Source organism: Globicephala melas, chromosome 15 (assembly GCF_963455315.2).
Source record: "Globicephala melas chromosome 15, mGloMel1.2, whole genome shotgun sequence".
Classification (NCBI taxonomy): Eukaryota; Metazoa; Chordata; class Mammalia; order Artiodactyla; family Delphinidae; genus Globicephala; species Globicephala melas.
The window spans coordinates 41065536-41087404 of record NC_083328.1 but is presented as its reverse complement, the minus strand read 5'-3'; the positions used below and the strand labels follow the sequence as shown (position 1 = coordinate 41087404).

The 21869-nt window shown below is 45.7% G+C and overlaps 1 protein-coding gene across 6 annotated transcripts in view; it reads left to right on the top strand.

Moving 5' to 3' along the window:
- The window catches only part of RALGAPA2 (Ral GTPase activating protein catalytic subunit alpha 2), a 282220-nt gene that overhangs the window by 87667 nt on the left and 172684 nt on the right, over positions 1-21869 (top strand). For 4 of the 6 annotated variants that reach the window (XM_060284396.1, XM_060284395.1, XM_060284398.1 and 1 more), the window contains 4 exons: positions 2249-2360; positions 8949-9186; positions 12398-12562; positions 16496-16636. In XM_060284396.1, the coding sequence (XP_060140379.1) occupies positions 2249-2360; positions 8949-9186; positions 12398-12562; positions 16496-16636 (656 nt within the window). The remainder of the gene's footprint in view (positions 1-2248; positions 2361-8948; positions 9187-12397; positions 12563-16495; positions 16637-21869) is intronic. The other 2 variants (XM_030872473.2, XM_030872472.2) reach the window with 1 other exon arrangement.

The following is a 21869-nucleotide window of genomic DNA, read 5'->3' as shown; positions in this document are numbered from 1 at the left end:
CGTGGAGAGAGACAGTGCCTGGAGTGCAGACTCTGTGGCAGTGGATGACGGTGGCTGAGAGCAGGCTGTAGCCCGGCAGGTGCCGAGTAGTGGCCCCCAAAGAGGGGATAGCCGGTGTTAGTGAGTAGGTGTGCAAGGAGATGGGGGCAAAGTAGAGAACAAAGAGGCAGCAAGAGCCGCTCCTCCGCCACTTGGGCAGCACACATGGGCCGTCCTGGTCTCGCTCTTCAGGCAGGTCCCCTTTGAGAGGAGCGACCAGAGTTAATGTTTCTCAAAACACAAAGGAACAAGCAGAGATCAGAACTGTTAGCAAAGATTTTTCCAAACTGGAGGTAGTTTTCCACCCCCATTCTCTTCCAGAAGACTCCGTGTGGGAATGTTGTGGTTCCCAAGCTTTCTTAGGTTCAGAAGTTAAACCTGCCTTGTGTCTGTGTCGGTCTTTGCCTCCATCAGGTCTGCATCTTTGGTAACAGTTCCCATGACTGAGGTTTTGGCTGAAAGTTACTACGTTTCTTGTTCTCACGTTCGCACAATGGGTGTGGAAGGGGCTGTTTTTCCTTGTCTTGAGCATCATACAAGGTGCGCAGCAGAGGCGACCCTGGGTGCAGCCCTCCCTTCCCCCTGTGACAGGGCCCGGGGGACGCTGGCCGGGGCGAGCGCAGGCTGTCCCAACCCTGGGCCATTTCTCCCCTCATCCTCCTCAAAGTCGCCAGCTGCTCCAGGCATGCGTGCCCCGATCCTCTAGTCCTGAGCCTGCAGGGTCCGTGGGTAGGGGGCCGGGCGGGCAGGCAGAGCAGAGCACAGTGGGAACGGGCACCTGCAGAAACCAGGACGGAAGTCGGACAGCGTCAGCCACGAGGAGGGCAGGAGACCCTGGAGAAGTTTAATGAGATCCAGCATCGTGTTAAGAGAAAACATTGTTCTCAGAAATGTGAGAAAACTATAAAGGAACCATGATTTGAGATCTTATCATCCAACCTGGACCAGATTACTTTGTCCACTTGGTTTTATCACTGAAGAGCCAGGCCAAGGAGGAAGTTACAGAGATGAACGAACGGTTCGTGCTCAAGACCTCGAAGTAGTTAAAGGGACCGGGGTGATTTCCCTCCATTAACAGAAAATAATGTGTTCTCCGTTTCCATGGCATCTGGGGGAAGATGTGAAGAATGTAACTCAGCTGTGAGAGAGAAGAATGCCCTTTGGCTGTGCTAGAGAACTTACCATCATCATCACAATTAGCGGTGCTATTTTGTGTCTCTAGTGTTTTATACTCTTCAAAGACTTTTTACATAAAATGCCATCTCCGGGACTTCCCTGGTGGCGCAGTGGTTAAGAATCCACCTGCCAATGCAGGGGACATGGGTTCGAGCCCTGGTCCGGGAAGATCCCATATGCTGGGGAGCAACTAAGCCCGTGTGCCACAACTACTGGGCCCACGTGCCACAGCTACCTAAGCCCGTGCGCCTAGACTCGTGCTCTGCAACAAGAGAAGCCACCTCAATGAGAAGCCCGCGGACCGCAACAAAGAGTAGCCCCTGCTCGCCACAAATAGAGAAAGCCCACACGCAGTAACGAAGACCCAAAACAGCCAAAAAAAAAAAAAAAAACACCGTGCGAGGAGTGCTGTGATGGAGACATTGTGACCGCAGTTCCGAGGGGTGCCCTGTTTGCAGAGTCAGGATCTTCCAGGCACAAAGCTCTGTACCCTAAGCGTCCAGTGGTGACCTTTCCCAGCCCTCCTACCTGTGGGAGTGCTGTGGAGCGCGGCCACCCACCACTGCCGACGGAAGACCTCCCCAGGACGAGGACCAGAAAGTCCATGTTGTTTACTGTCACACAGAGAGATAGGGAGGCCGCTCAGTTTAAGTAAAATAATGGATGTGAAAGTTTGAGAGTGCTGCGTAAGTTCAGTAGGCACGTTCTCCCCGTGTGCCGTAGGTGCTGGCACAGGTGGAGAAAACGCGTCGCCTCCGTTTTTACAACCGGGGGGTGGTGGTCAAGCTGGGATGAGACCTGGGTTGTCCTGTCTACTGATGTGGGCACAAGAGGCGTATTTTTAGAACTGTGGTAACATAAGCTAGCTTATTTTGATAAGTATGGTATTCATTATGTAATGGGCATTGAGATACTTCTGAATGATACGTGATTATCAATTTTGCTGAATCCTTAAGAGAATTTCATGTACCTATAAATGCAAGTGCTTTGGAGATGTGATTAATAATATGAGCTTTTATTTTGGGTGGCCCAGGGAACAGATGTTGCAAATACTACTCAGGATAACAGAAGCTGTCATGCAGAAGCCAAAGGATAAACAAATAAAGGACTTGTTTGCCCAGAGCTTGGCAGGGTTACTGTTTAGGGTAAGTTTTTTTTATTAAAACACTGCAAATGCAAGAAATGAATTAGATTTTACAGCAAATTAGTTTTAATCACAGAATTTCAAGAGTAAAATTAAACTAACTTTAAATTTCTAAAAATTTAATTAGAAAATTTCCTTCTTAGCTTTGTCTTGAAGGTTGTAATCTTGTCTTTACAATTAGTGCTGCTCTTCTCTTAGGCCTTCCCACCTTTCTGCCATCTACTTCCTCTTTTGATTTGCTGAAGGTTGCTAGAAATTAGGAAGATGACAAGAGCTGATGCCCTTGGTGTCGGGCCAGGTAGATTTGAAGAGATGAAGGATGGACAGAGCATGGGAATAGGAATAGGATGGGAGAGGTTCGGTCTAGAGATAAACGTGTGAGGGCCATTGATGTGCTGAGCGATTGTGTTTAAAGCCACAGGGCTGGGTGGGATCACTTGGGGAGGGAGAGTGTGTCAGAGAGAAGAGGGCCATCTGCCGATGGTCAGATGGAGAGGGCCAGCCAGAGATGCTGAGGAATGGTGGCCAGTGACCTGGGAGGGTCACTGGGGGCGCATGTGTCCTGGATGCCCTGAGAGCAGTGTTGAGTAAGAGGAGACAGCCAGTCGACTGTTGGCTTTGCCAAGATGTTGGTGGCTGAGAATGTTCTAGGGGAATGAGGCCCACCTGGAGTGGATGGAGGAGAAAGTGAGAGCTGGGCAGTGGAGGTCCCAGCTAGAGTCACAGCTTTGCAGAGGGAATGGTGTGGAAGGGAGGGGGGAGGAGGGGGTGAGCTGGAGCCAGCGGGGATGTGGGGAGCAGGGTTTCAGGAAGGTGGCGGTAAAGTATGCTCGGTCACCAGTGGGGATGATCCAGGGAGGGAGACCAGCATCGTCTGGGGCAGAGAGAACCTCAGAGGTGAAGTTCTGGACCAGGTGAGGAGCCGGGTTGGCCTCCAATGGGAGCGGAGAGCCAAGGAGATGGCTGCGGTTCCTGCATCTCATGGCAAGAAGGGTCTAGCGCAGGAGTCTCTGACGTCACCCTAAGGGGCAGAGAGGAGAAGGCAAGTGAGGAACTGACGGCCTGGAAAGAAGTTGAAAGGGTCCTGAGGGCGGCAGCCTGTTGCAGCATTTCTCTTTTCTAGAATCACTAGTATTTATGGAATGCATGGTTGGTATGAAATATTTCTGACAGAGAGCAGTGTGAAAGAATGTGACGTTCTATCCAATAAAGGCTGTGGTCCAGTGGATGGGCCTGACTTTGAGTAATCCAACAGGAGAACGAGGGTGGACCATCAGCTGGGGTGACACTGCAGGGACAGAGGTGGCTGCCCTCCTCGGGGACTGGAAGGTGGTTTTGGAGGTTATGTGTTAAGAGCATATCCAGAATACAGGTAGGTTCTGTGGGTGAAAGTGACAAAAAAGAGAAGTTAGTATTCTAAATAAAGCCAAATATTCCCTTTGTAACGCAAGAGAAGCCAGCTGTTCATATTAATTTTGAATAGTTTACTATGACTGAATGATCCTGACCTGACGAGAAACGTAGGAAAGGCTGCAGGAGTAATTGGCATGAACTCAGTTAACCCCTCATGGTATAATCACCTTTAGTCTGATAACCTTGCCTTCACTGGATGGGTGAAGTGCTCTGCACACCCTTCTGTGTGTCCCACTTTGCTGTGCTCTCGCCTGTAAGGTGGCACTGACCACCTGCCCTGCGGTCTGCCTGGACAGACAGACCCTCTGCTCACCTTGCTCTGACTCTGGGGCATCTCACTGTTCGACCTTCCTGACCTCCCCTTCTTTTTTTTTTTTTTAACATCTTTATTGGGGTATAATTGCTTTACAATGGTGTGTTAGTTTCTGCTTTATAACAAAGTGAATCAGTTATACATATACATATGTTCCCATATCCTGACCTCCCCTTCTTGTTGGGACTGGAGCTGCCATGTGACATGGATGGGGGCCGGGCTTAGGCGGCGGGTGCCTGGGCCCCACTCCTCACCAGTTGTCTAGTCCCATATCTATTGTGGGTCTTGGAATTAGAGTGAGAACTTGTCACTAAACTAAGCAAGAGTGTATTGTGGAGTGTGGTTTCTGTTTGTTTGGTTTGGGTTTGGGGAGGAGGGCAGAATCCTCCTCATTAATGGAGAAGTCTTGTCAGATCTTACTCGAAGATGAGTTTGGAGTCCATGATTATTAATGATTTTGATGTCGTTGTTGTTATTATTTTGGCAGTGGTTCAGCGCATCCAGAGGAATGCTTACATTAATTAAGAGCTAACCATAAAGTAGCAGAGAGAAGATGTGCTTTTTAGACTTAGACAGATTCTGGGTTCTGACCCCAGCTCTGGTACTTCCTGGCTTGTGTGGCCTTGAGCAAATCACTTCATCTTTCTGAGTCTTGTCCCTCATCTGCCACAGTCAGGAAAGGGCTCCTTCCTACCTTCCAGGGTTGTTGGAAGAATCAGAGAGGATGCACCTGGATTTATGATCATCTGTTGGCCTCCCAAGTCCTTTTGTGAGACCCCAGGAGGAGGGAAATGTGAAAGGTCAGGGCAGATCTGCCAGGCAGTCAGGCGGCTCCATCTTAGTCCCATCCTACAATTAAAATGTGCTCTCTGGATTCCCTGGTGGCGCAGTGGTTGAGAGTCCGCCTGCCGATGCAGGGGACACGGGTTCGTGCCCCGGTCCGGGAGGATCCCACATGCCGCGGAGCGGCTGGGCCCATGAGCCACGGCCGCTGAGCCTGCGCGTCCGGAGCCTGTGCTCCGCAACGGGAGAGGCCACGACAGTGAGAGGCCCACGTACCGCAAAAAAAAAAAAAAAAAAAAAAAAAAAGTGCTGTCTGATCATTATTTGTGTGGTCATGCAGCCTGTCTACAATTGCCAGATACTTGATTTTTAAAATTTTGAATAAAGAGACTATTAAAGGGGACGGGGAATTTTAAGTTGCCATTATCCTTTTATCTTTTTCTAATTTTTCCTTTAGCGTTTAGTTTTTTCTCTGTCAGTAAATAAGTTGGGTTGACAAATTTTCTTGAAAGGATAGTTGAGTTTTACTTAGTTTTAAATACTTACCAAGTCATGCTGATTGCCATAAATGATGCTTTACATACTTCCATCAGTGCTAACTGTGCCTCCTGCTTGAAGCTCAGAAGTATATCAGGAAACTTGGGCTTCGGTCCTTCTGTTTATAGCCTGAGGCAATACCTTAAAATTATGTCATCCCCTAAGTGAGGTGGGTAGAGAGACATAGAAAGTGGTTGGTTAGGAAACTTTGTAAGAAAAGGAGTGATTTACCAGTGAAGGTGTCTTTTATACGTCTTGTGTGCCAAGACATACTTGATAAAACATGACTTTCAGTGCCGAAGGATGAAATTAGGGATGCCCTTATTCAGCTTTTTATCTTTAGAGAGAAATAGGACTCCAGAAAAGCCACGTAAATTGTCCAGGTCACAAACCAGGTTAGTGACAACCGAGTCTGAGGCCCTCTCTTCCCCTCTTCCTGTTAGAAAAGGGGGCCCTGGGCTTACGTCTGCTGACTGTCCTTAGCTGTGAATGAGAATGAGGTGTGATGTGTGATGATGCACATGTTTGTGAGATTTGCGGAGGTGAAGCCTATAAGCTGCAGGATGTCATGGTTCTGTCCTTGTCTGATAATTAGTCAATAAAGCGAGGCCGGTGCAGGACCCAGGGGGCATCTTATACACACTCCTCTGCTTTTAAACCTGAAGCCAGCACCGTGACATGTGAGGCTGAGTCCTGGCAACTTGGCCAGTCTCTGCATTCTCCTACTCTGGAAGATTATATGTATATTTTAAAATTTATTTTATTTTATTTCTGGCTGTGTTGGGTCTTCATTGCTGTGTGCGGGCTTTCTCTAACTGCGTCGAGCGGGGGCTACTCTTTGTTGCCGTGTGCGGGCTTCTCATTGCGGTGGCTTCTCTTGTCACGGAGCATGGGCTCTAGGTGCGCGGGCTTCAGTAGTTGTGGCTCACGGACTCTAGAGCGCAGGCTCAGTAGTTGTGGCGCACAGGCTTAATTGCTCCGCGGTACATGGGATCTTCCCGGATCAGGGCTTGAACCCGTGCCCCCTGCATTGGCAGGCGGATTCTTAACCAGTGCACCACTAGGGAAACCCCTGGAAGATTATATTTTTGATCTACCATTTATTAATTTTATTGTGTATATGCACTTTATGGTAATGACCTCAAACTCATTTTGAAAACAGGAGTGTAAAAAATGAATAAACAGAAGCTGGCATTTTAGTCAGAATAAAAATGTATAATAAAGTACTAATAACAATAAATGGTAACATTATTTTACTTTTTCCTTTTGCATTGTCCTTAATTTTTAAAAATTCATTCATCTTAGAACCAGATTTTAAATATGAGTGTTTAGAACCTTGTTTTCAATATACTCAACTATTTTAGCTCAACTTTAACATTTTTACCCCTTTAAAAAGTGTAGTTAACATGAATTAAAACAGAGAACAGGTACATTGTCATGAGGGTCACTTTATATATGATTTTTCAGGTGGTCAGAGCAGGCTTGTCTAGGTACAGACTCCTTTCTTTTTCTCAAAGTTTTCCTAGGTCTATATTAGAAAATTTTCTTTTAATTAAAAAGCAGTCTACGGCCATACGACCCTGAACCCGTCTAATCTAATCTAAATTAAAAAGCAAATTCACCCCCATCCCATGCACAGTACAACTCCTGACAGCAGTGGGAGCCTATTTGCATCTGGGTTGGGCAGAGATATTGGCAAGTTGGCACCTTACCTGGTACATTTTAGCTCTGACAATAGATCAGGGAAGTTACCCAGACTTTGGCTGTAAAGATTCCCTCTACTAAGATTAGGAAAGCATCTGGGGCTCATCTGAGATGGACTTGGCACTTCTTTCAAGGGAGATACATTTTGGTTTTTTGTTGTTGTTTGTTTTTTATTTATTTTAGTTTTAGGCTGTGTCGGGTCTTAGTTGAGGCACGCGGGATCTTCGTTGAGGCATGCGGGATCTTTCGTTGTGGTGTGAGGTCTTCTTTCTGGTTGTGGTGTGTGGGTTTTCTCTTCTCTAGTTGTGGCGTGCAGGCTCCAGGGTGCGTGGGCTCTGTAGTTTGCGGCACGCGGGCTCTCTAGTTGAGGCGCACGAGCTCAGTAGTTGTGGCACGCGGGCTTAGTTCCCCAACCACGGATTGAACCCTCGTCCCCTGCGTTGGAAGGCGGATTCTTTACCACTGGACCACCAGGGAAGTCCCGGGAGATACATTTTGAGTTGAATTTTAAAGGATGCGGAATATTTTGGCAGAGGTAAGGAGCTGGGCACCTTGGAGGTAAGGAAATACCCAGAATACATGCATAATTGTCTTGTTGTAGGGTTGCCCCTGCGAGCAGCTGTAGTACTGTGGACCGTGAGACCAGGGGGACTGAGGGACTCTTAGGGAAACGAACTCCGATGGGGGAAATGCAGGCTGCTTCCTGGAGGCTGGGGGTGGGTGACATCAGGGACACCCAGGAGGAAGTGACGTCCAAGTTGTGACCTGAAGAGTGGGCGGAAGTTAAAGAAGCAAAATGAGGAAAGAGAGGGAGGGAAGGGTATGTGCAGAGGCCGGGAGAGGAGAGGCCAGGTGGAGGGCCTGGAGGGCTCTCAGTGGAGGAAACTGAGTTCTTTTCACAACTACGCTGCGTGGCAGGTGCCTGCAGGACGTGGCATGTGGGCTACGAGTGAGCAGAGAGAAGGGTCAGGAAACCAGCATCTCGAGAGGTCTGGGTTGAATGTGGGCAGCGAGCAGATGGTCATTGGAGCCATGAGAACGGGGACCAAAACCTAGGCAGAAGGTGGGGTGGCAGAGGATGGAGTGAGTGTGGAAGATGGAGTGAGTGTGGGCCATTCTTTCAAGAAATTTGGCTTTGAAAGGGGAAGAAGGGGCTGTAGCTCGAAAGGGACATCAGGGCTCAAGGGAACTTCTGTGGGGTTTTTTTGAGATAAGGAAGAATTGGATCATGTTTACATGCTGATGGGTAGGAGCTGGGGAAGTAGGATGGGCAGGGGGTCAAGGTGAGGTGGGGTTAACAGAAATGCAGAGTCTGAGGAGGAGGCCGGGAGCAGGGGTCAGGGTCGGGGGGCACGCAGGAGAGCAGGGCCCCCTCCCTGCACGGCCTGCAGTGGGGGAGGAGCTGGGCAGATGCAGGCCTAGTGGGCGGAGGTCCAGGGCATTGTTTCCTGGGGTCTGTGCTCTGAAGTCTGCTTTGAGCTCATCTGCTGCCAGTCAGGCAGGAGCTGGTGGAGGTGGAGGTTTACCTGCAGAATACAAGGCTCAGAGTGGCCCCTGCAGGGAGTGAGGGGGCGAATAGGCTCCCCAGGTCCCGCCAGGACCAACCACAGACAGTAGGATCATTTTGATCAGTGTCTGTTCAGAATGATAACTTATTTCACAGTAGCTCAAATCTTGATTACAGTGGATCAGATGCATTTTGAGAAATTAAACACAGTATCCCCAAGCACTTTTTATGTTAAAATTCATTTTATTAATAGTGATTTTCAATGTTTTGTCGAAAGTACACTTCTTCCAAATGGAGATGATTGAATTCTCCTGTTGACTGGTCGTTTTCAGACGCTCATGGTGGCCTGGATCCGCGCAAACCTCTGCGTGTACATCTCTCGGGAGCTCTGGGACGACTTCCTTGGGGTGCTGTCCTCCCTCACAGACTGGGAAGAACTCATCTACGAGTGGGCCAGCATCATGGACTCCTTGACGGTGGTGCTTGCCAGGACCGTGTACGGAGTTGAGATGACAAACCTACCTCTGGACAAATTAAGTGAACAGAAGGAGAAGAAGCAGCGAGGCAAAGGTATTTCCTGCCTGGCTGGGTGGCACCGGGCGTCTGAGTCTGGGGAGGAGTGTGTATTAAACAGCAGGCAGTCGACGCATGGAATTTCATAGTCAGCTGAACCAGCTGTACGGACAGTATCTTTTTTTTTTTTGTGGTACGCGGGCCTCTCACTGCTGTGGCCTCTTCCGTTGCGGAGCACAGGCTCCAGACGTGCAGGCTCAGCGGCCATGGCTCACGGGCCCAGCTGCTCCGCAGCATGTGGGATCTTCCCGGACCAGGGCACGAACCCATGTCCCCTGCATCGGCAGGCGGACTCTCAACCACTGCGCCACCAGGGAAGCCCCGGACAGTATCTTTTAACGGTGGTGTTCAATCGCGTCTCCTAGCACTGTGTCCCCTTAGTGAGGATGACGGACAGGCTGGGAAGAAGGAAGAAGGAGGATTGGGAACAGTAGTGATAGCGGTGGGGGCCGGGTGCACCTTCTCTGCCTTCACCCTCAGGGGAGCCTGTGATGTCCGTGCCACTCTCCCCACATCACAGACCAAGAAACTCAAGGACAGAGTCCACAGGGATTGGCTCACTCGGGGTCACACAGCTAAGAAGCGGTAAAGCCGGAAATCAAAGCCAGGCAAGTCCCACACAAGGCGCCCCACTATTTATCATCTATTCTGCTGCGCCCCACCCCCGGGAAGGTGGAGAAGTTCTGAATGCTTCACATGGAGTCATTCTGGCTTTTTTGTGTTTCTGGGTGAAAATTGTTTTGAGACCTGGAGTCAGATCAAGGCGGGAAACCTCAGTACTGATCTCTGTTGGGGATGACACTCTGCAGCCCGTCTTCATTACTGTTTTTAAGGCTGTGACGCAGTCCTTGGATTAGTTCCCTGTACTCCAGCTTATTGTGTAAAGATTTTGAGGCCGCTCATAGAAATACACATAATACAATGGATAAAATACATAAGGACACTGGGGCGGAATGAACAGGGGTGGAGCTCCAGGCATGGATAAAATGCCAGGATGCACAGTGAAGAGCCTCGGTGCTGCTGGGGAGGCGGGAAGGGGGCCACCGCAGATTCAACTCCGATCATCACAGAGTAACACGGGAGAATCACAGAGTGCAAAAGGTGTAAACAAGCTGGTTGCTTGGCTTGTCCTGGTCCTGGGGCCTGTGAGGAATTTTTCCTCCAGAGACTTACAAAAAGCATGTTACTTGCTGTGGTCAACTACAGCCTCGACAGTGGTCTTAGTGTAGATGGTGTCAGTTAGCTTTGCTGTGTGACAAAGCACCCCAAAATATAGCGACTTCAAATAACACCATTTATTCAGATCATGATTTTATGGGTTGGCAGTTGTGTTGGCCTCACAGCTGCGTTCGCAGTCAGCCGGGCTGTGACATGCTCAGCGAGCGGCAGTTCCACTGCCAGGGGTTAGCCGGCTGTCAGCTGTGCAGTAGAGGTGACGAGACCGTACATCTTCCATCACCCAGCAGGCTAGCTCAGGCTGTTCACCTAATGGCTTAGGGTTCCAGGAGCAGGGGAGGACACACTCAGATTTTCAGGTACATTTCAAATCTCTGCTTGCTCAGTTTTGCAACCAAAAGTCATGTGCTGAAGCCCAGAGTTGATGTGGGAGAGGATGACAGAGGATGTGGATACGGGGAAGTGCGAACCAATTATGATTAGTTAACTGCAGAGCCATGTAGTTAATGTGACTGATTCCTAGAATGTCTTCATTGCAGTCTGTGAGTGGCTTGCCAAGGCACCAATTAGTAAGAGCAAGTCAGTGAGAAACCAAAACTAACTAGTTGAAGTATGGGGCATTCCAGTGGAATTGTCTAATCCCAGTTTGGATTTAGACTGCCTAATGCAATGTTCTCACATACTTTAGCAGAAGATCCTTTTTTCTCCCTAGTTGAAGTTGTAAGGAGCCCCTTCCTAAAAAAAATATATTAGTTGGAGATTTGGGATTGAAGTCAGGGCAGGGAGCCCAGAGCCTGAGCCCTGGGCCTCTGTAGTGTCCTCCATAGCAGCTCTGGGGGCCTCTCTGTAAACCCAGAGTCTGGGAGGGTCTAGGTGCTTCCAGCCAGGAACTTGGCTCCCTGGACTGTGGCTCTCAGTCCCGAAGAGTCTACCTGACTGGGGCACCTTTCAGGATGGAGGGGAGTGGCTGAGACAGAAAGTAAGGACTTTCTCAAACTAACCATGTTCCCTGCCTCCTGGAATTCTTATAATCCACCCTCCCCTTCAGCCCCCAAAATATTCTCTTCCCTCCCACTATGTGAACACAGATTCATAGGGAGAGATAGGCTTGTCTTAGGAAGGTAAACAACTTCAAAAAATGCTATTTTCAGGAAAGATACAGAACAAATTTTACTATTTAATTAATGACCATGGCAAATATTTCTGATTTATTTATTATATTGCCTTATTCTTAAAACACATTTAAATATCCATTATGGAAATACTTGCTGTACAAGCACTAGATTTGTGGAAACAAAGTACACTCTCAGAAGAATCTGGGTGTGACAGCGAGCCACAGGTGGCAGCCGCCAGCCACATCGCACGTGTGCAGAAACCTCTAAGTGGCTGATCCTCTTTTCTTCTGTCTTTCTTTTGATCCTTGACCACTTACTTAAAATACTCGTCCAGAGCAGTATGAGAGGAGAAAAAAGGTGATTCACAGATCTGCAGTATTTTACTATTTGGAGCTTCGCTTAAAATAGGATTTTGTATTGTTTGTAGAATTTCATTAACTTTGCTTATTTGAGTATAATTAGAGTTTATGGGCATAAATTTCTTTCAGGGATTCATGGAGAGGTTGGCGTCTACAGGATGGAATACTGTTCTCAAATCAGGATCTCTAATTTACTGGTTTATAGAAGCAGTTTTTGGAGTATCCTGAGAGCCGTGGTGTAACTTCCTTTGACATTGTTCTTATGTTGAGGAAGATTTATTAATTTTTTTTGTATATTGGAATGAGTACCGTGAAGATATGTGAATTTTCATGAGACCATTGAAGATGCTTGAAAAATACTTTGGCAACAGGAATTTTCAGATTCCTGATATATGAATAACTCCCTAAATTGTAATATAAGGAAGTGGCACCTAATCTGCAGCAACAGAATCTGCTGACTTATATACATCATTCTATGTATGACATTTGCTGAGCAGCACAGGCTATGAAAGAAATAATAATGAATTCAGTCTCTGGATTATTTTCCTTGTCTCGTAGGCTGTGTTCCAGATTCTCAGAAAGGAACCACCGTGGGGAGATCCTTTTCTCTGAGCTGGCGGAGCCACCCCGATGTGGCCGAGCCCATGAGATTTAGGAGTGCCACCACATCCGGGGCGCCGGGAGTCGAGAAAGCGAGAAACATCGTCCGCCAGAAAGCAACCGGTAAGCACGTGTTCTAGTATTTCTCAAAGGAATGGATTTATAGGAATCAAATGTTTTTAAAGTTTTAAAGTTCCACTCAGGACTTAAAACACCAGGCCTTTTATTAACTGAGATGTCTCTGTATCTTTTCAACTTTCTGTCTGACTACTTTCCGAATCAGTTTGTGACATTTATTCTAAATCCTTCATTGTGAAAAAGAACTTGAGATGTTAATATTGAGTGAGATATTTGTGCAAAAGAGAGAAAATAGATGTTTTGTTTGACCCTTGAAGAAAATAGATTCTTAGTAATCACACAACCAGTTGCATTGTTGTTGCTGTTGAACAATGCTGATCTGAAGAGAGGGTGGAAACTTATTCCAGCAAAGAAAAGGAGAATAAGGGCTTAGTTTTCAGGACTGGAAGGAGACATTTACATTTTTTGCTTCTTTGGAAAATGGAGCTTTACATGCCTGTAGATGTTGACCTTACAGGCTGTTAGAATTAACAAGAACTTGACCGGGAACCTCCAGTTAATCAAACTGTTGCTACAGTTTACTCTTAAATAACTCTTTAATAAGTAAGAACTCTTTAATAAGTAAGCTTGTATACAGTTTTTAATAAGAACAAATAAAGCCCCGAACCTTCCCAGTGACTTTGAGGCTGTAACTTAAGTTTAAAACAGATTCCTATGAGTTTTTCTCAGATTCCTGTAGTTTTTCACATCAATAATACCATGCAATTGTCACTGATATTCAACATGTTGACCGCAGAGAGAAGGTCACAGTTTCCTCTGGTCATAAATCAAGGATTCATGGACACTCAACATTTTTTCCAATGCTTAGTAAAGGCTTACTACAGACGGCTTAGAATCCTGTTGGAGTTTTAATGAAAATATATTACGCCTCAACCCTAACTCCTCCTTGTTTTCACCATAGTATTTGTTTGTCATTGTCACCTTATTTATACCCTCCTTCTTGCTTCCTCCTCTCCCTGAGGAGAGACCTAGTTTCTGGTAACAGGCAGCTTTGGGGGAGGCTTATTCACGCATTTCCTTTCTCATCCCAGCTCCCAAAATACCTTTCTTCCATCACTGGATCCTTAAAAGGGATCAGAAGAGAAGTTTGTGACAAAGGTGGCATCATGCCTGAGCCGCCCAGACTTCCTGCTGCCTCTCACAACCCCTGAATTACAGAGGTGATAAAAGTGTTCATTCAAAGCACTTTTTAAAATTTTATTCTCACATTTTAACGAGCAGCAAATGATTGTATATTGCATGTTCCATATGCCACTACTTGGCCAAAACACAGCCATAGGAGAGATTGCATCTTCCTTTTTCAAGAGGTATTCTAGACCAACAATATGGTAGAGGCGCCAGTAGGTTTTAGAAAATCTTCTGTGCCTTTACGCCCGTGCAGTTCTGTTTATCAGTGTTCTCAGGGGCCTGAAAAGTCATACAAAGCTAAGAGCTTTTATTGGGTTGGCCAGAAAGTAACATCTTACAGAAAAACCCAAATGAAGTTTCTGGCCAACCCAATACAAAGTCATGTAAAGGTCCTTGTAGAGTATGTCACTTCAGCACCATAAACCTGGCCTTTGTAGGATTCATTCAGTTAAAAACACTTGGAAGCATAACCTTTAAAAGCGAATGAAGATGAGAGCTATTGAGTAGGACAGATCTATTATCTTCATGTATTCTACACACATACATGTATGGATACGTATATATGTATTTCCTATTTTATACTTTTTAATATTATAAAATATTATGATTCTTGTTGCCTGTGAAAACAATGGTTTTTGAGTATTTTATTACATCCTGCTGTTTTATAAATGTAATCTGCATAGACTACACGAGCTTTTACTCACTTCTATTATTTTTACGTATTTTTAGTCTTTTAAGAAGGCCCAGAACATTTTTATGGTAGATTTTGGTTGTGTAGAGACCACCTTTTAATGAGAGAACAGGAAGCAGCTCATGACATTAGTTTGTGCACTGTTATCATGAAGATTTTTTATTATGGAAGACCCATTTGAAAGTGACTTTTTTTTCTAATACCAGTAAGAGAATATTTTAAGATTATTCTATTATAATTTGCCCCACAGACTACACTTAGACTGAGAAACTGTCAGTGATGGTGGCAAGAGGGAAATATAAAATCAGCAGTTGTGGAGTAGGGGAGTGACAATTAATTTAACAGAGAATGTACTCGTTTGCACCTTAAAAGGACTGGCAGGGGGAGTCTTAAGAATGACAGAGTCAGCCTCCATTCCTGAGTATGAATGATGCTAAAACTTTACATGTCTAAAGTGAATGGTTAAAGCAAGTCAATTAATTTTCACACAAAATAATCTATCTTTTATTATCTCTAAAATATCTAGTGATCAATTTTAGAAAAATGCACAATTATTTGAATTATAAGAGGAAAACCTTTTTTCTTTTTTTTTTTCTTTTTTTTTTTGCGGTACGTGGGCCTCTCACTTGTGGCCTCTCCCGTTGCGGAGCACAGGCTCCGGATGCGCAGGCCCAGTGGCCATGGCCCACGGGCCCAGCCGCTCCGTGGCATGTGGGATCCTCCTGGACCAGGGCACGAACCCGTGTCCCCTGCATCGGCAGGCGGACTCCCAACCACTGCGCCACCAGGAAAGCCCAAGAGGAAAACGTTTTAAAAGCAACACTCAAATGAAATGTCCCTGACATTGAGCATTAGACAAATCTTTTAGGAAATTTGAAGTCAGTCAGTTTGATGTTTACACAGAAGTCGTTTTCACCTAAATAGTATCTTATACGTTTGTGATTATGCTGTAGTCAGTTCTGCAGACAGTTCTGTAGAGCTGGGAATTCTGATAGAGAGTGGGGGAAGACAGGAAAGTAAAAAGTTTGTTTTGCTTTTTGCAAATGTGTCACTACCGTTTGTAGTTGTATTCCGTTAATGTTAAATAAAATCATGTGAAAATAGTACAGCAAGTAAACCTCCATATTTTTGTTTTAAGGATAAAACTGGTTTTACTAATGGTGGTTTCATATGTATGAGGCCTATTCTCTTCCTGTGTCTATCCATTTTCTCAAATGGTTTTGACTAGCAGTACATAGAAACTTAAGAACACCATAAATTTTGTACTAAGAAATTGTGGATTTAATAAGCACGAAATGTGATTTAAAAGGATGGGTTTCATGGAGATTTTTTTACCTTTTTCCCAAATATCAGACCCTTGAATGTTCAACTTGACTTTTATGTGTTCTGAAGCTTTTAGGCTCTTCAGTTTACTAAACGATTTGCTTCTGAATACAGTCATCTCTCAGTAAACCAATTTTTGAATTATTGATTATTTATGAAACCATTTTAATCTTAGGTTAGATTTTCCGTCCCTCACCGTGGCCTTTTTTTTTTTCGGTACGTGGGCCTCTCACTGCTGTGGCCTCTCCCGTTGCGGAGCACAGGCTCCAGACGTGCAGGCTCAGCGGCCATGGCTCACGGGCCCAGCCGCTCCCCGGCATGTGGGATCCTCCCGGACTGGGGCACGAACCCGCGTCCCCTGCATCGGCAGGCGCACTCTCAACCACTGTGCCACCAGGGAAGCCCCTCACCATGGCCTTTTTGTTTGGACCCATTAGGAAGAGAAAACTGGTTGTAATGTCTGCCCAAGTAAACAAACAAGCTAAATGTGAATCTGATACACAGCAGAAAAAAAGGAAAGGCTCAACATACAAAGCATTATAAAATGAGATTGATTATTTGTGAAAGTCCTGTGCTCCCATGCCATCGGAATGACTGAAAGTTGGCTGTATTTAGAGACTATCATTAAATACTGTGCTTTGTGCTAACTTCCTTCAAAGTTTGAAATGACCTCCTTTGAATATTTAAAGAGAGACCAGAAAAATAATAATAATGAAAAGGAAGTGAAAGATCCTGCGGTTCTTCTGACATGATTGTTGCTTTATCTCTCCTGGAAGCTAAGCGAAGCCAGTCTGTCAGCAGCTGTGCCCACCTCTCTGAGGCTTTGCCCGCCACTAAAAGCGTCCCGCTTCTCCTCCACACCGTGAGCGCTCTCTTCCCTGGTCTATCTTACACCTCTTGCTCTCACAGGCTGTCAGGTACTGTAATGCTGTCTCATGTGGCACCCCCACGTCCCTGGGCTGCTCCCGCTCGCCTCTGCGCCTGGCTTCCTTTGTTAATTTCCCCACGTCACGCATGCCTACCTGGCCATTGCACTTTGCCTTTATTTTCAACGAATATCAATTGTTTCTATGCAGTTAAGATGCTTAGTAGCAATTGGATAGTCAGGCAGAATTTCTGTAACACCACTGGTCTTTGCATTCCCAGCTGAGCACGATAGTTTTTACGAGGGGAAAACAGTGATGCCTGCCTCGTGTGCCTTCGACAGGGAGCCTACAGAGAGGAAGGAAGTCTTCATAACATTCTGCAACACTTACGAGTGTGCCGATGTTAGCATGTTTGCTGGGCCTCCCCCACAAAATGAATAAACTGGAAAAATTCTGCAGGCTAGACTTCCTTGGAGTTAGTAAATCATGTAATAATTCATGTTTAAAGTAATGATCAGTTTATACAGATTCATACTGACTATTGAGCTTAGAGTCAAAAAAAATGAAAAAAATGGCTAATTTCCAAAACAAAGAAATGTTATTCCTGGCCTTCAGCCAGTTAAAATTGAGTTTAGCTACCTGTTGTTTATATACAGAGCACTTTCTGGTTTATTAAGATGTTACAGCACCAGAAGAAATTTTTGGCGTGGACACCTCAACAAAAGGATTTACTTTGCTCTACTGTGAATAATTAGGTCTATGTGTACTTATTTTTCAATGATCCTAAAATGAACTGAATCTTCTTGCGAAAGCGGGAAATATTTCCATGTTCTTTTTATTTTCCAAAAGATGGTATTATAGACTAGTACTTATTTAATACTGGAGATAGCTTACTTGTGGCTTTGAGTGGCACTAAATCATGTCATATTGTGGTTTAGCAAAGCAAAATTAGCTTCATTCCCCTGATGAGAATCTAAAATATCATATTATTTAATTTCTAGAATATGAGGGAAGACTAAGAACTGTGTTTCTCAGAAAGCTCTTTTTCCCTAGTAAATACTGAAGTTGGAAAATAGTAAGAACGGTACAGGAGAAGATGGCCACCAGTCAGTTAAATTACCGATGAGCATTAACTGCTTCATAATTTGGTTTTCCAAAAAATACTCCTGCCTGGAGATGATTAATAAGGTATTTGAGATACTTTGGCTTTCTGTTTGGCTGATATACATCCACAAGGAACTTTTTCATGGTGAAAAGGTTTCTCTTTTCACAACCCACTTTTTCCCATTTCGTTTACGTTTTTTTAACTAGTTTGTCCAGAATGTGTTCTCACAAGAAATCTTTTCCTGTTAGTAATTTCATTTTGGAAGCTTTTTTCTCATTCATTATTATATTTTAGTTTACTCAGATTCTTGATTCCTATATTTACATACACAGTTCCAGCAGAAGCAGAGTATGATTTAGAGCAGGGGTTCTCAACTGGGGACGATTTGCCCCCCGGAGAACATGTGGCAATGTCCGGAGACATCTGTGGTTGTCACAGCTGGGGTCGTGCCACCGGCATCCAGTGGATGGATACTGCTAACCATCCTACAGTGGAGAAGACAGCCGCCACAGAGAACCGTCTGACCCAAAATACCAGTGATGCTGAGGTTTGAGAGACCCCGACTTAGCGTGGCGTGAAGCAGGCCATGCTTGCTCCGTGCTTTCCGGCCTCTGCCATCCTCACTACCGGTTTTACAGCACAAAGGGTGAAGGGACCTAGCCCTACGGTGACTTTGAGGACGATCTGCTGATCTGTTTCCTCTGAAAACCACAGTCGCAAGCTCCTCCCTCATCTGAAGCCATTTCTTCTTTACCAGAAAAGTGAGCCACGGTCCCGTGTAACTGTCCTGTCAAGAGTCTGGGCCCAGAGTGATGCGCGTCAGTCCCCAGTCTGAGATTGTACATCTGCCACTGACTGGCACACGAGAGAATTAAACGTGTGCTCCAGTTTGAATTCTGGTGTTGGCGTATCTTGCTAACCTTTTGCTGAATACAGATGTAGTAGGCACACATCGCATGTGCATCACACACAGGCAATTTTAATGTTGGCCTTCTGGACACACGTTCTTTACTAGAGGATGATTGCTAATTTTGTTTTCATTTAAGTTAACATTTCTTGGTTTTGTCCCTTGTCTATATGATTATTCAACCCACCAAAATTGTTTTAATAACTGAAACTACAGAGAGTTACTTACCTTCACCCACTGTGATGTCTTATTCTGATCCCTTTGGGGCTCTCTATTTGGTGGCAGCAGAACTTTGGGACAGTCACAACCACCTATATTCCGTTAATTAGTATGAATAGCTGCATAAGCGAACACGCGGGGGTGGAACTGGCAGTTTCAGTGATTTCCTTTTTTTCTCCTTTGTGGACACAATTCTTTCTAGCTGTTTTGCAATTTTACCTGCTTTTATGTTGGGACATTTATCGATCTGTAGCCCTTACAGGCCATGCAGACGGTAGATTTTATTTTACGTTGGGGGATATTGTAATAGTCGTAATTAGAGGATCAGTGATCTTCCCTCATTCCAAAAGAGGCTTCATGGGACCTGATTGAAAGTCTCACTTTGCGGCGTCTGCATCTGGTTCTCTGGCTTCCAGGTAGCGCCCAGTTATCAGGATGTGCTTGTGGGCAGGGTTCGGGCTGATTCACCTGTGGTCCTTGTGGGACACGTCAAGATGCTGAGTTGATTTATGTCTCTTGTGCTTTCATAGGGTCAGCTTGGTTAGTGCCCAGTGCTTTAAAAGTTAGGAAATGGCACAATTAATTCTGCTTGTGCAACCTCATATGAGGGGTAAATGGAACCCAGAATTTTGGTGATTGAAGAATGAGTCTCAGTATGTTTAATAAGATGGATTAAGGAAGGCTTAGATTAAAGAGTGAATGAAATTTCTTTTGAAAAGTAGTCAGATTCTTGAATAAATAGAAGTTTCTGAAGAGTTTACACACTTAATTTAATCATGCCAGTTCTTCTCTCAGTGTGGGAAAAAATGAAATTAATCCTTATTCGATCATTTTTCTGGTGCTTTGAATGAGCTTTAGAAAGCAATGATTTAGTAATGGTGTTGGTGTTGTGTAACGTACACTATCAAGAAGCTAGAAAGTTGGTGCTTTCAGAGTTTGGGTTATTGGGTTAGCTCTGCTTGAGAGAAAGTAAATAATTCGGTGAATCTGACATAGAATTCAGCTCTTTGAAGTGATTCAAATTGTGTGATAGTCAAAACAGAGAATGCATTAGACCTCCCAAAATTTATTACGCAATTTTTATATAACCTAGACTGTCCTTTTTATATTTTTCATATCAGATAATCCTCTACCTTGATATTTGCATATCAGTGTTAAATGGTTTTAATCTGTTATGAAAGAGCATTTGCTACAGCTGATCCTGTAGAAGGGGTGCAGCCTTAACAAAAATAAAAAGCCAGCAGAGGGAGCTCGAGAACTGTTTAAAAAAGAAAGGAAAAAGGTATTAAGAAAATGTTTCTGATATTCATTTGTTCATCTATACAAAACAAATCTTGAGTATATACTTAGTACAAAGTATGAGAAAAGGCCAAAAAGTGTACATATATATAACTTGTGGGATAAGGAGAATTTATATCTTTTTTTTCACACTCTGTCAACATAACAGCCAAGTATAGGGACAGCTCAGGGCACCGTCCCCACACAGCCTGACAGATCCCCAGACCCATGGTTCTCCCCTTCCCTCCCACTCTTCTCAGCGGTTCCCGTCCCACCTCTTCCCATGGTTTCTTCAGGCTTGGACTTCCTCCATCTGAGAAGGCCCTACCAACAGGTTTACAAAAACAGAGCATTAAAGCCACATCAGGCCAGCCTGTTGGGAAGGCAGACCAGCTGGCCATGGCAGGCTCTTCGTCTGTCTGTTGTCTGAGGACCAGTGGGGACACTCGAGTTTGGAAGCCGTGGTCCTGTGGCTCTGTTGCATCCCACCAGATGGCGTCGTTCTTTATCTTGAAAATGATGCTGCCACTGTTGGCCCCGCTCTTATTTGTTTCTGCTCAGAGGCCAGAAGCCAACATCTACCAGTTCTTGGCATCACGTTTAAGGGAATAAAACCCACTCTTCCCACTGTCCATAGAGACCAGCGGGTGCCAATTATCTTTTAGAGAAGTAGGAAGCTCTTGGGCTCCCTCTGCTGACCTGCTGACTGGGATTTACAAGTAGAAACCCTTCCCAGAAGGTGTCAGTATCTTGCATAACTAGAATAAACAATGAAAGAAGACAGTGGGAAGGATGGTCCGCGGGGTCATCTGGCTTCTGTTGCCTGCTGCTGAGGAGCCTGGGAGTAGAGCCGAGGGGGCTGGTTTCTGCTCCGGGATGCTTGGGCGGAGCGTCCCAGAGCACTTAGGATGTCCGGTGTTTCTCGTGGCTGTTCAGGAGCAGGGAAGAGCAGAGACAGCCTGGAAAGACGAGGCTGTAACGGGTCTGTCTGCTCCTGCCACCTTCCCTTACTCTGCTTGTCCCCTAAGCCCAGCTTCCCGTCAGTATCTGAATGGAGAATGTGGCCCAGGACTTTGCATTATAAGCGAGGGATCACATACATCTCACGGTTTTGAGGCCTGGTAACTTGTATCAGTGTACTTAAAAATGGAGCTTTTATGTGGATAGTAAAAGTAAAAGCAGCAGTCCTTCGGTGAAATCCTCCGTGTTATATTTAGAACCTTCCTACATACACCTTCCTGGTTGGGGCCGACCAGCCCTTTGGATTGTGGCTCTGGTGAAAGGGTTACACAGAATGGGGGCACCTTGGTGGTGAGTTGCATTTCAGGTGAGGAAGCAGGTGACACTTCCAGGTAAGGCTGAATTTTGATGAGTCCCTTTTTAAAAGGACTGAAACTTCAGCTAATGAAAATTTGGGGAAAATCTGGGTGTAGAGTTCTGTGACGGCACGGGGAAGTGTGGAGCCTGGGGCGCAGGCAGCGGTGGGGGTCACACGCAAGGACCACGTGGCAAGTCCTACAGGAGGGGTGCCTGGGCGGCCCGGGGGAGGTCAGCCTCGAGGGGGGAGCTGCAGGGACTGTGTGGGCGGGGCCTGCTCAAGACTAAAGTGAGGGAGAGCTCCTGGTGGGGGATCAAGCCTGTGGGGTGACCTGTAGGGGCCCTGGAGTGCAAGCCTGACGGACAGTGATGGGGGCCTGGGGCCTCCGCAGGAGGAGTGGCGCGGTCGCATCTCTCTTGTAGCGGGACCTCTCTGAGGCCACAAGTTAGGACTCTGA